Here is a 13303-nt window from a genome sequence, read left to right on the forward strand (position 1 = left end):
AGCATGTTTAAAGGGTGTTTTTCACATGATTGAGGTACAGCCTATATAATTACCACGCAGAGGAAAACGTTTATATAAACACACAAAGGCTATCCTGTATCTGGACAAACTAAGTGACCAATTGCGGCAGCGCAGCACATATTCGTTACACTCATTGTTATGATACACTATAACTGCTGCTTCCTCTACATTTTCTCTGCATGCAGACTGGAAACACAGTCTTGAACACTTCTCGACTTCCTTAAAAGTACCAATATCATACAAGCCTTAGCCTTCAACTATAGATGACGGAGAGTAAGTTGACTGCGAAATGACAGAAAACAGAGGAGAGCTCAGAAAGTTTGGTGCTTGATGAAAATACATATTTTACAACACAGGACGACTGGGAGCAATGACTCGTGGGTTATGTATTTGGATATTACAAATGCTTGAAACCAAAGGGGAAATGAGTAAGGCCGTGGTATTGAAACAAACAACCCAACTAGCATAGTTTGTATCAAAGCTTAAAAAAACAAAAGAGGTGTTTACCTCAGCCTGCTGTGAACATCAACTTATTTTAATGAAAAGGAGTTTCTCTTTGAAAACTCACTTGACTAACAATGAAGTTTGATCATATTGTACATAATGCAAGTCAAATGACTAGACAATATTCCCCCTGTTTACAACTGTATCATATTCTAGGACATGCCTGGCTGGGAAACACTGTGGGAGGGCAAAAGGAATTGCTGAGGAAGATCACAGGCTAGTGATTTTATTTACTTCTGAAAATAGTCTCATCTCCTTCCTCCTTTGGTGAACTATACAGTATACATTTCAATATTTACTTTGAAAGAAAATCCATCTGCATAGCTCTCCACTCTGAAAAATACATTCAACACCATTTTTCCTCTGAGGGAAAATAAATTGTTCAATATTTCTCCACCATTACACTGGGACCAAAAGGGGGAAAAATAAACAAAAGCAAATGGAAATAGCCTCATGGGCAAACAGCTAAAGAAAATCTGTGGAATATTCTTTTAAGCGATGTTTCTCTAGTTTTCTGTCTTTTAAGAGGTCAGCTTATGCACTCTCTAAAAATGGGGAACAGGATTGTGCCTTTGTAAGCCTGGAATGGGGGTATAGTATACCACAAACGTTTGCAAAACAGTTATTTAACTATTGTCATTCTTCACAAAAAGAAAAGAAAATACACTCGGGTAGATTACAACAGTGTGCTTAATTTCTCTGTATTTCATCACAAATATTTTCCAACTCACTACTCTACAGTCAGACCCTTCTTTTCACCTGCCAAACACAAGCAGACTGTTGGTCAAAGGAACCAAGAGCATGATTTCTCACCACCTACGCACATTAACTTCCAGCAATGGAACACCCAGCACCCACTGCAAGGGACTTTACCCATCTGGTGCGGATGATGAGGTGTGTGGGCATGGCTTAATACACTGCACCTCTGGGCATTTGATCTGCAACAAGCTGTCTTCAACTATTAGTTTGGGATGCAAGAAAATAAAATAAACAACAATTTGATCCCTAAAAAGAACCTTTAACCTTTTGTCTGATTGCTTTCTGAAATATTAAGAACCAATACCAAGTCTTCTAACAAACATACAGCAGGCTGTTGATTTCTGTTAAACCTGCAAGCTTTCTACTTTGTAACCATGTAGTTGATTAAAACGATCTTATCTTTCAAAACATTAATAACTTGACAGTATGACTATTTTTCGAGTGTACTTCCCATTGTGATGAATTCTGCTTTGATACAGAGATGACTGTGGGGGTTTGGCGCAGCACACATCTCCCACCAGATAACAATAGGTATCTTCCCTGTTGGTTCACTTACAGCCTAACTGGCGAGGGAGTGTTTTTGTGTCGTGCTTCAATATGGAGGGGATGATTGTGCAGGTGGCAAACTGTAAAATAGATGAAAACAGCTCATATCTTGTTTCCTGGGCAGGTAAAGAACACAGAAATCAATGATGGATGGAGAAAATAATAAGGCAAGCAAATTGCCCATTATGTTGCCGGATAGGTGTTGGAAGCAGTTTGACTCGACTCCCTTTGCAGGCTTCTTGCTGAAAAAAACAATAACATGACTTTAAAGGACAAAACAAGGGAAGATTATTTCAAAGATTACCTGAAAGGTGTTGCCATTGTTACTGTGTGAAGTGTTTCAAGCATAACTTGAGGAACACTAAAATGTCCTCATGTCTTGGACTAACAGTTATTAGTTAAGTGAAGGACAAGTAGGACAGTCATGATTTGAATCACCAAAGTTCGGTTAATGTTTACATATGTCATGTTGGATGAATGTTTACATCAGTAAAAATCTGTTGGCTGAGTCAAATGTGAATAAGTTTAGCCTGGTGAGTGAACATGTTATGTACTGTAAATGTATTGACATTGTAATGAAGTATGGGAAATAGAATCTTTCTTCTAAAAAAAAACAACATGTTTGTTTCCTTTTAACTAGAAATATGGATTTGACAAAACTGCAGGTGTTACATTAGAAGGTGTAAAATTGTCGTGAAAGTTTTCCATCAGAGATTCTTTAGAGCTTTCCTTAAGTGTTTTCTTCCTCTTACAGGTGCATTTAAAATACAGCCACTGGGAATTCACTTTCACTGGGTTTATCATCTGTGGTCCTTAAAAGGTGCACCACACCCCAAAGATTTTAACTGCAGGTTAAATCCATGTTCAGGAAGCACTACTTTGGTAGAGTAAATCCATGTGTAATCTGTGTCAAGGAAATTGCTCCCATGTGTGTTAATGTTACTGACAGCACTATTAGTCTCTGGTATTAATGGCTTGCTGAAACACACAGCTAAACAAACAACTGCCACAGCTAGCTTACCCTGTCTTTGCCCTGAGGGGTCTCTGCACCGGCTAAAGATGTTACTCAGCCTCTCATACAGTAGCAGCTGCACTAACAGCCGCAACTTGACTGCTCCAAAGTGCTAATGGTTATGACTTCAATCAATGGCATTATCACCAAAATACTACAGTGGTGATCTGTTGATTTACAGATGTAAAGAAAAGTCTTTTAGTCTGTTGCTGCACCAATCTATCAATGAATCTACGTTCAAATCTATTAATCCATCCTGGGACAAATCTATTTTACCATCTATTCATGTACAGTAACTAGCTGAAACTACAGATAGGATAGGAAGCTCACTCTTTACATTAAATGGAAACACATGGTTAACAGTTAATGGGTTCATTTCTCTCCTTTGTCTTTCTTATTATCATTTCATTTTCAATGAGCACTGCCCATTGTCAAGAAGAGGTAGACATACTGTAAAAGGTCGAAACAATTGAAAATTGTCTGGGAATCAGTTGTCATGAGCTGTTGAGATACTGTATGATAAATCAATTTTTAATAGTGATTGATCAATATACATTTCATTTAAATTATTTCGCTTTTAAAAATACAAATTGTCAGGCTTTTATTTTTCCATTATGAATCAACAATTAATTAAAAAACTGAAAACAAGTGAAATGTTGATGTCATTGAGTAGATGTTACTTTTTACTCGTCGACTGAGCTGGGTTTTTTTTTTTTTAATTGAGGCATTTAGAGATGTTGTTCTTATCCATCACTGCGACTACAGGGAGACAATGTGGCTTACCCACGGTGCACCTAAAGGAAAAATTAATAGATTAGTTTCAAACCTTAATTAACGCGTTAACTAGTTAATGCTGACAGCCCTATTTTGATACAGGAGTTTCTAAGAAATATTGCTTGAAGGGGATAGCAATCAATGCATCCATTAATATGTCACATTTTTTATGGGCCAGATAACCAGTTATTTCCATGGCCTCTTGGCTGTCCATTATGAAAATGTAACAGTAAGCTTAAGCACACTGCTGTTTTACATGTTTTTTTTTCCAGCTCTCCATAAAAAGAGGGGAAAATGTAATCCAAAAGAAACAAGTCAAGACAGAAGAAGTTTTCCAAAATATTCATAACTTTACTGTGTAAGTGAATTCCCCCTAAAGTTCCCACTTCCTTCCTCCCCCTAACACAGTGTTGCTGTGGTGTCAGACGGAGCTCCCTGTGGGATGTACATGAGATGTGTCCATGAGATACACTCTCTGTGTGTGTCAGAGTGAATGTGTATGTTTTCAGACCCTATATGTCTGTATTTCTTGCCAGTGTTCTAAACTGGATGTGTATGAAGGGTTTGCCTATAGTAACTCCCCAGAGGTGGCAGCCTAACCAAAACACTCAGCTGTCAATCACTAAAAGCCACCAACCATGGTCATGACCCGGGAACAGGAAGAGGCCTTGTTGTCCCTGAACGGATCTCATTGAGCTTCTCTGGAGGGAGCCATGCATACAGATATGAATGTGTGTGTGTGTGTGTGTGTGTGTGTGTGTGTGTTTAACTGACCTTTCTGTATTGTTTGTGTTGTCTGAGTTCAGGATGAGTGGTGGCCTTTATTGTATTTTATTTCTATGACAACCTTCAATCAATATCACTTGATCTGATGTCTAGATAATAAAAATGTTTTTTTATAGTGTACACGTCTTTTGGCAGGATACTTCCCAAAAGTTCTTATTTCAAGTGACATAATGGGGAAACACAGAAACTTAAAACAACATATGAATCAAATTATTTCATACAAAACACAATATTAAAGAACAGCTAGAAATTTAAAAAAATTGCATGCATTTATTAAGTCGGATTGGTATCTGCAACAATACCAACCTTGTGAAAAGAACAATATGTAAGATATAGTGAATTAAATCATAAAATGACCATACTACGTACATCATCAGACATTAAGGAAACATGCTACGTTGAAGTGATGGCTTCTGTGAATTAGGTAGTTTTAAAGCACCCCCACATGGCCATTATGGACACCCCTCGGTTTGCCATACAAACCGCAAACCAACAGGTGTAGCAGCGATGAAAGTCGGCAAGCAAACTGGTTCAGATATAACTGATTCTAACCTAAAAAGCCTCTGCATTTTTGTACTAAGCTCCACGACAAGAAACCTGGCAAAACTAGGATAAATATTGGAGGGGCTTTTAAAAAATGGAGAAAGGTTTCTAGACCGATGCAGAGTTGGTTAAACACTGAAGCTTCAGTGACATGGCAATCTGCGGGCACATTGACTCTAGAGGAGGAGGGAGCGGATGGAGACAGCTCTCTCCGATGTTTTGAATTTGGACTGCAGTGCCCATTTTAAACGCTACGTTTCAGAGTTACATATTGCTCCTTGAAGCAGTTGCATGCATAGGTTGTGATAGACTCAGAGGTGACCCAGACTACAAAATCTATTTTGTACATTTTCTTTTTTTCTGTCTTGAATCTGTTTTTTTTTTATTTTGAATGTAATCTAAGGTATTCTTGCCATGTTAGCATAATTTATCCATACTCCATGGAGTGACATGCGACGTCTTTAATGCCTCTCTACTACTACTTGCCCATGCCATTTAAAACCATTGATTAAAGCTCCTTGAATAAGGCTTTAAGTAGGTTTGATTTTTATGAACTTTAACAAATAAACACAACTTTAAGTTTTGGTCTGTGTTGGTGTAAAGACTGTTATAATGGTTGTTGGATGTAGTCATGATGTTGCTGAAAAGGGGGGGCCAATATATAGACTAACCACCTCCTAAGTATGACAATTTAAATTGCAAAAATTGCAAAGAAAAAAAAACTGTTATATACATACTGTAGGATGTCCTTTGTGTGTAAAATGAATGATCCAGGCTAAAGTAAACTAAATAAAAAGGCCCTGTCTCTTTTGTGTTGACACTGGCAGATCTTGTAGCTGGAAAGTTTGGTTCTCCTATTTTTCCTTTGCTGTGCTTGTTTTTTTTTTTAAAAAAAAGGTTATGTAAGTAAAATGAAATGATACTTTCTTATATTCTGTGTAAAAGTGAGTAGGCTAGCAATCGCACACCTGGTACCTCTAACAATATTTATCCAGGCAGGAATGACTGCTTAGGGGACTTTTTCTTGACATAACTTCTCCTCTGATTCCCCTCGCATGGTTTCCACTCCACATACAAAACGACTTAATAGTGATTAAAACAAACACACAGTCTGAAGGCATTATCCACTTTGGAGATAAGTGGTGAAGCTGCTGGGGACTGGGGATTTTAAGTGACGTAGTTTTAAAACATGGTTAGCGAAGAGTTGGGAAATGAATATCAGCAAAACAGATGAACTGGAGGAGAGAGGAGAGAAACGCAGGAAGGGAAGGAGGGGAGGAGGGGAGGGGATGTTTAAGAGGAAAGGAGCAGCTTCTACCCCTGAGAAAATGTCACTACCTACCTGCTACTAATCAGATGCTTGCTCAATTAAGGTCATTCATCCTCTGGCTCTCTGGGGAAGCCTTCATAAGCAAAGAAAGGCTTCTTTTTTTTATAACAAGCTGAGGCTGAAGGATATGTTATGTTAAGTGTGTTAAGTTGATCAACTTTGCAGTTATATGTTTTTTTTTTCATAAAATGGAGCCTTCTATTTCCCCTGGAAAGCTTATAATTCCATAATTTATAAAGACTAATTTTCTTTGTCAGTATTTTCATGTCGCTGGCTCTTAAACTTTTTTTGAACGTCCTGGTGATGTAGTATGTGAAAGGTTGACAGAGAGAGTGTGAGAAAAAGCACAGAGAGACAAAAACACATGTACTGTGTGTTTGTATCCAAGCCAGTGAATGAATTATACGGCCTGAAGTGTGTGTGTGTGTGTGTGTGTGTGTGTGTGTGTGTGTGTGTGTGTGTGTGTGTGTGTGTGTGTGTGTGTGTGTGTGTGTGTGTGTGTGTGTGTGTGTCCTGGCACGTGTGAGGTGGTGTGTGGGCGTCAAGAGGGAAAGCTCATAAAACCCATGATCACACTGATGAGGTCACGGGGAGTGAAACCGGAGAAAGCCTTTCATTTCCTGTCTCATTCCATCCCTTTCTCTCTCTCTCTCTCTCTCTCTCTCTCTCTCACTCCTACCTCCATTCATCCATCTCTCCTCCACCCTCCTGCCTGGACTTCACGCCTGTTTTTCAGCAGTGATGCCAAAAGTCATAGTCTTTCTCACCCTCTGCCTATCTGGAATTTGTCAACACATAAAAAAACAAGATTATGAAAGCAGAAAAACAATCCTGGTTGAGAGTTTAATAGTCGTCTTTCTTTCCTCTGGTCTTCACAACTTAATTATAACACATGTATTATTGATTAATAAATGACTTAAGTCAAGATTGTCCTTGATGTTTTACTTGATCTTTCATTCCATGAAAACGAATGCCATCAGCGTGCTCCAGAAACGCAAGAACAGCTTTTTTGAATGTCTTATTCCCTGACTTGTAGTCCACTCTTCAATTCAACGTTGACAAAGAAAAGCAGAATATTCTCACAAATAAGTGAGACCATTCTGCATTTCTGCTTTAAAATGTATTTAATGATTAAAACAATGAATGAAAGCTGGTGTGCTCACTGTGTGTCGGGTAATATTTGGTAATACAAGGTGCGCTGTAGTGGACCTGCTTACCTCTGTGTAGCAGTGGAGTGGAGTCTGAAGCGGTTACAGGCACACTTGTATGGGAGAGGTTAAAGTAGAAAGGAAAGGCTAGAATATGCGTGCGTTTTTTTCTGTCTTTTAATGACTATTAGAACATCAAAATAGCAGTATTGGTTACCTATGCAAAAAAAAAGAAGCACTGAAGCTGATATGTAAATAACAATACATATAAATATATATTTCATAAATAGTTTAATAGCTTTTGCAAAGCAGCCATGTATAAAAAATGAAGTGGAGGAAAATGTGTGGATAAAACTCAAAACTTATAAATAAGAATGTATTTGGAAATATGCTCTTTTTAGTTTGAGAGTGATCTATTTGCTAAACTATGGAAACATGTGAGCTGTATGCAGACAAGATTTTGGACCGGTTAAAGTCAATAGCAAATAGGTTGCATCTTACAGTTCTGAGAGACCACAATTCATAGAAGCTAAAAGGTGGGAAGCTGCTTAACAGTTGTTTCAGTAAGTGAAAAGCCGATTTAATCCCCCGCCAGATGTTGTGTGAGTGTTCATGTGAGTACACTCTTTGGTAACGCTGTCAGAGTGAATGTGCATAGACCTCAGAGAACAAGTTTATCTCGCACAACTTGCATCTCTAGCCAAAAAGAGAGAGAGAGTGTATGGATGTCAGTGGTCACACAGCTAACCTGGACTGATTTCTCGTTGGAAAAGAGAAACCAGTTCTTGCCATTGCAACACTGGGGCAACCATAGACATTAAACAACACAAAGGAAAAGAAGCCGAGGGAGAGCTGACAGCACGGGAGACTCTGGCTAGAGGTGTACAAGTCCTCACTTTACTTATGGGCAACAGGAACTCAAAATGTAACCAGCATATTCACCATAGTGCTTCTTGCAAATGCAGCTGCAGGTGGGGGTTATACTTCAAAACATAACAGACGCACACAAGGTGCTGAAATATATTGTATGCATCACCTGAATTAAATCTGAAGTACCTAGAAACAAGCAATATTTATCAATATTTCACCATAACTAAGATCCAGCCCAGTGTTCACATTAAACCTCCTAAGTGTGAGAACTTAAATCTGTAGTACTTTGGTTTATTACCGTCTTCTCATCCTACCTTTTGTACAGAGTAATAAGGAATGACATACTGTATAGGGAATATTTATTTTAATTGTATTGCCCGTATTGGATTTTTCTTGGCCTGAAAACCATTTTTCTATTTTTCTATCAAACAACATAAAGCTCAGGACTGTGGTTGCCAGTTGAGCACTTGCTTGTTTAAAGCGTTGCAGTCCTTTTGAGCTGTTTGCAGTGCTTAAGGATTCTACTCGTGTTTTTCAGACAGGTGATCAGGGAATCAGAGCTCAACAGAGAAAGCTATTCTTTTTCTCAAAAGTTAGCTTAGCAGGATGTAGAGTTACTAGCTGTGAGCACTATTCTATCTGCTACTGTGTGGGGAAAAAAAGTTTGAAGATGATGTTTTATCCACCTGTGACTCCACAGCTGGATCTTGGAACAAAAGATGATAAAAGAGAGCCCTGCATGACAACCTTAGTTTGTTTTTTATTGCCAGGTTGACTCTTAGAAGCCTAGGACTCATGAAACATCAAATAGGTAAGATGTTCAAGCTAACAGTCAATTTTCCTCACATTTCGAAGAATAATCTAAGCACACCTGAGCTCACTCCATAACACAACAGCTTTGAGCTAGTGCAGATAAGGATTACAAAGAACTATAAAAAAAAACACTCCTGCAGTCTTCTTCTTTACACCGGCTCATTACTGGTCAGTATTTGACAAACACTCTGAGGGGCAGAAGTAGCTGGCTGCCTGATAGACTGTCCCATCTGTGTGCTCACGTTTAGCAGAGGGAGGAAAATTAAAGGTGCCAAAAGCTGGAAGGATGCTGAGGGAAGCTGTGTCTACTTCAAGGATTACAATGTGTCTCCGAAAAACAAACACAGGGGAATCTTTAAAAAAAAAGACAAGAGATTGTGCCAGGCTACATCGTATGAGATCAAAACAAAGAGAAGACAACAAAAGGACAAAGAGAGTCAACGTCAAGTAAAACACGGCACATAGTTTGGGAGATGGAATTCCTTTCAGGAAATGAAAGACGAGGAAATACAGAAAGTAAATCTAGTCTGTGTGTAGTCTCTCAGCACATCACTATTCAAACTGCCACTTCTGATTCATCTTGATCGAACATCTTTGTGTTTGCGTGTCTAGAATATATTCTATTTGTTCCCCCAAAGGGAGAGAGTGGATCTGCAGCACTAACAGTGATTAGATATTCTGAAGTCAGTATAATGTTTAGCACAGGGGACCTCAGGCTTTCTCACAGTATTATTTTGTGTGTTTTTTTTATTTATTTATCAATTCCAGTTTCATAAAAAAAAATAGATAATGTGGATGGGGAGTCTGGGATTAATTTTGAAGCAGCTGATTAGTGTGTGTTTGTGTGTCCTGGGATAATTGTGTCTGGGACCATGCCTAAAAAGCCTTCAGGCTAGACTGCAGTCTGGGAGATACAAACACTCCCTCCTCCTCTACTCCCCGTCTCCACCCATCCCCCGCCTTGCTGACTTTGTCTTATCCCATTTTTCTGTCACCCAAAAGAAAAAACTTGATCTTTAACCGGCTTCTTCTTTCTCTTTTCCGACACGTAAAGACTCACTCTTCTATGTCTCCCACTTGTAACTCCTTGCTTCATCATGACCTCCTTCCTACTTTCATTTCTCATTCATGCCCCTCGAACAGAAATCAGATCACGCTGATGTAATTTCTCAAAATCTTCATTTTGGTTGAATATACATCAAGAGTGCAAGGTGACCAGGAAACTTTTTTATTTTTTTATGTATCATATTTCAATTCCTTGTTTACAGAAGAAGCAGTTTGGCGTTTGAGGAACATCTTTAGCCCATCAGTTTGTTTTTCAAGTTTCCAAAAAAAAGTAGAGAATAACTCTGAATAACAAAAACAAATACTTTAACTCACAAACTTTTTAGAACATTGCAAATAAAATGTCTTGAAATAATATTATATTCAAAGAAAAGAAGAAACAAAAGCAGTTCAAGTATCGAACTATCAGCCATATTAATGTGCAAATTATTATGGTTTCAAGGCAGATGATCAAAGCCTCCACTGAGGGCAGCAGTGTGTGCAGATAGCACATCAAGAAATTGAACCAAAAAAAAAGAGGTTTAGTGTTTGATCCAAATAACAGTACTGCTCTGAGTATTAAAGTGCTGCCTGACACAATGATTTACGAGGAATAAAGGTGTGCCAGTAGGTAGTTTACATTAACTGTACTTCACAGGAGTTCACTGTGGGCCTATTTTAATAACCAAATGGTCTTTAGCTTTTGTTAATTGCAGGATCTGCATACATTTTTCAGGTTGCCTCTTAAAATGCCTTGTCTTTCTGCTAAAGTGTTCATAAAAGCAGTTTTTTATCCTCAATCACTAACTTTCCTGAAGTTATTTGCTTGAAGAAGATTTGTTTATTTCCTGAAATATTGTCCAGTGAAATTACGGTGGGATGCCAGTCATAGGAATGAAATGTTTCTACTGCAAGACCCTGATCAGGTCCAAGCTGATCCTTCCCCTCTCAGGTTCCACATTCAGGACCCGGACCACCACCCGTTCCCCAGGTCCCAGAACCAGGCTGCGTCTGCGCTGGCTGGCAGGCAGTTTGTCCAGGGTGATGTAGCTTTTGTGGATGAGGCCCGAGCGACCAACACCAATGTCTACAAAAGCCCCGAATAGAGTCGTGTTGTCCACCCGGCCGGTCAGCACTGTACCCACCCGCAGATCACTCATGGACACAATGCCCCGCTTAAAGTCCGCCTGCCCAAAATCTGGGGATGGCAAAAAAAAAGAGAGAGCAGATCAAAAAGATGAGGGGGCTAAAGTGGAGGAGGGATCTATGACAAAAAGGTAAGGGTGTCAGATGGCACAGATGTTTTTGAGGAGTGATGGGGAAAAGGGGGGGTGGGGGGCAGGAAAGCAAGGGATGGGGCAGAAATGACAAACAGATATTACATTTCCAGCAGCAACCCGATACTTGTGTCTGCATACTTCCAAATTCCTCAGCATTCTGCTCTCTTTCCATTTGGCCTGTTCATGAGATATCTATTTTCCTTTCTGTAGCATTAACACAAACAAGGAAGGCTCGTGCCCCAGGAAATAGTCCGGTCCAATTATCCTCCGCTCAGCACTGATTTCATGCGGTAGACTCGGCTCATCTGTTTATTCAGCTGAGCACTGGCGAGAAGGCCAAGCGTAGTGTGCTGCAACCAAATAGGACCAACCTGAGAGTGACCCTTAAAGCTTCTTTTTAATTTCAAGAAGAGTAGCCTGCACTAACAGGCAATCCAGGCATGACATCTTTTCCTCTCCACACCAAACTGAGAATACTGAAAGCCCGGTGAAAAGTAATTTTCTTGTATTTGATAGAACCCTCTAGAAAGGAGTTATCAAAGGGGTCAGTTTTCTGTTGTTGTTGTAGTCGTCTTGTATTGTCGTACTTAATTGATTCAACAACAGCAACAGTTTTAGAAGCCCTTCTTTACAAATTGGAGAAAGCTAATTAACTGATTTGTATTCCAGAAATCGTTAGTCTCAAAAATTGTCTGAATTCCAGTGTGTTTTCTATCACTTTTCAACTTTATATTTTTTTCTTAAAGCAAATTCGAGCGACAGCAAAGAAAATCCAAACGACTGTACTGTATGTGTTAGTGTGTCTGAACTTAAGAGTATAACATTAAGTAGAAAAACAGACATCTTTGTGTATCTGTAAAGATTTTCTGTCCAAAAACACAGTCTGCTGGACCCATCACACTCCGAAAAACATAGTGCTTGTGTTGTTGGACTATGGGGGAGGAAGCCACCATACTATCAGATCGAGTTACACTGCCAAGACATGCTGATTATAATAAATGGACAAGAACAGTCAGTGTGTGCTTTGAATACAAAACCAGTCACAGAACTGTACAAAGACAAGTCGAAATTTCTCAGTCAATCAGGAACTATAAAAGAAAGTATGGAGAAAATGACTAAAGAAGTTACTGTGACTGCAAAGTTTCAGATATGTGCAGTCTCTGACATTTTATGTGTTTCAAAGGAATTCAATATTTTTGTTTAGAGAGAAGATTTCTCTGTAGAATATATTCAGTAATAACAGATGGATGTCTGAGGGGTATGAGCTAAAGTTGTGTTTTTTTTTACTTAAGTTGGATTACTTTTAATTAATAAAAAGGATGTGTTTAATTGCCTTTAACATTTGAGATCTACCATTATTCATATTTAGCAGAGAGTGTCTGAACTTGGCTGATATCATAATCGCAGTGCGGCTGTGAGTGGCAGGGGTCTTACTTTGTCGTATGTCGAACCCAGGAGGCTGTGTGAGGCCATCTATGATGAGTTTAAGGGTCTCCGTTGTGGTGTCCACCGTCCTAGCAAGTTCCTCCACACTACTGGTCCTAACCTTCCTCTCCACGCACTGCTGCAGGCCTGCACTCCCGATCTGGTCAGCGGCTCCACCCACGAGGAGAAGAAATCTGGATGTAGATAAAGTTTTCTAATCATGAAAAATATCAATTGAGAATGTGAAAATCATATATCAATTCAGAATGTGAAAATCATACGCATACAATATCAACGCCAATAAGTGTTTTTTTTTTCTCTAGTAAATTTTCCACCTGAAGTCGAGGTGAGCTGATGTTAGAACTCAGTGGATAATTTTAATCCTGTGTGTCTCTATCCTGTGATCAGTACATGAGCTTAGACTGTATGCGTGCATTCATGCGATCCT

General features: G+C 39.1%; 2 protein-coding genes across 3 annotated transcripts in view; one reads left to right on the forward strand and one right to left on the reverse strand.

The window, feature by feature from the left end:
- The window catches only part of LOC132975527 (insulin-like growth factor-binding protein 1), a 362521-nt gene that overhangs the window by 292195 nt on the left and 57023 nt on the right, over positions 1-13303 (forward strand). The window lies entirely within an intron of this gene.
- Positions 10961-13303, reverse strand: part of srbd1 (S1 RNA binding domain 1) — a 50991-nt gene continuing 48648 nt past the window's right edge. For both annotated transcript variants that reach the window (XM_061040103.1, XM_061040104.1), the window contains exons 20-21: positions 12865-13049; positions 10961-11348 (exon numbers count right to left, since the gene is read on the reverse strand). In XM_061040103.1, the coding sequence (XP_060896086.1) occupies positions 11056-11348; positions 12865-13049 (478 nt within the window). In that variant the 3' untranslated portion in view covers positions 10961-11055. The remainder of the gene's footprint in view (positions 11349-12864; positions 13050-13303) is intronic.

Source organism: Labrus mixtus, chromosome 6 (assembly GCF_963584025.1).
Source record: "Labrus mixtus chromosome 6, fLabMix1.1, whole genome shotgun sequence".
Classification (NCBI taxonomy): Eukaryota; Metazoa; Chordata; class Actinopteri; order Labriformes; family Labridae; genus Labrus; species Labrus mixtus.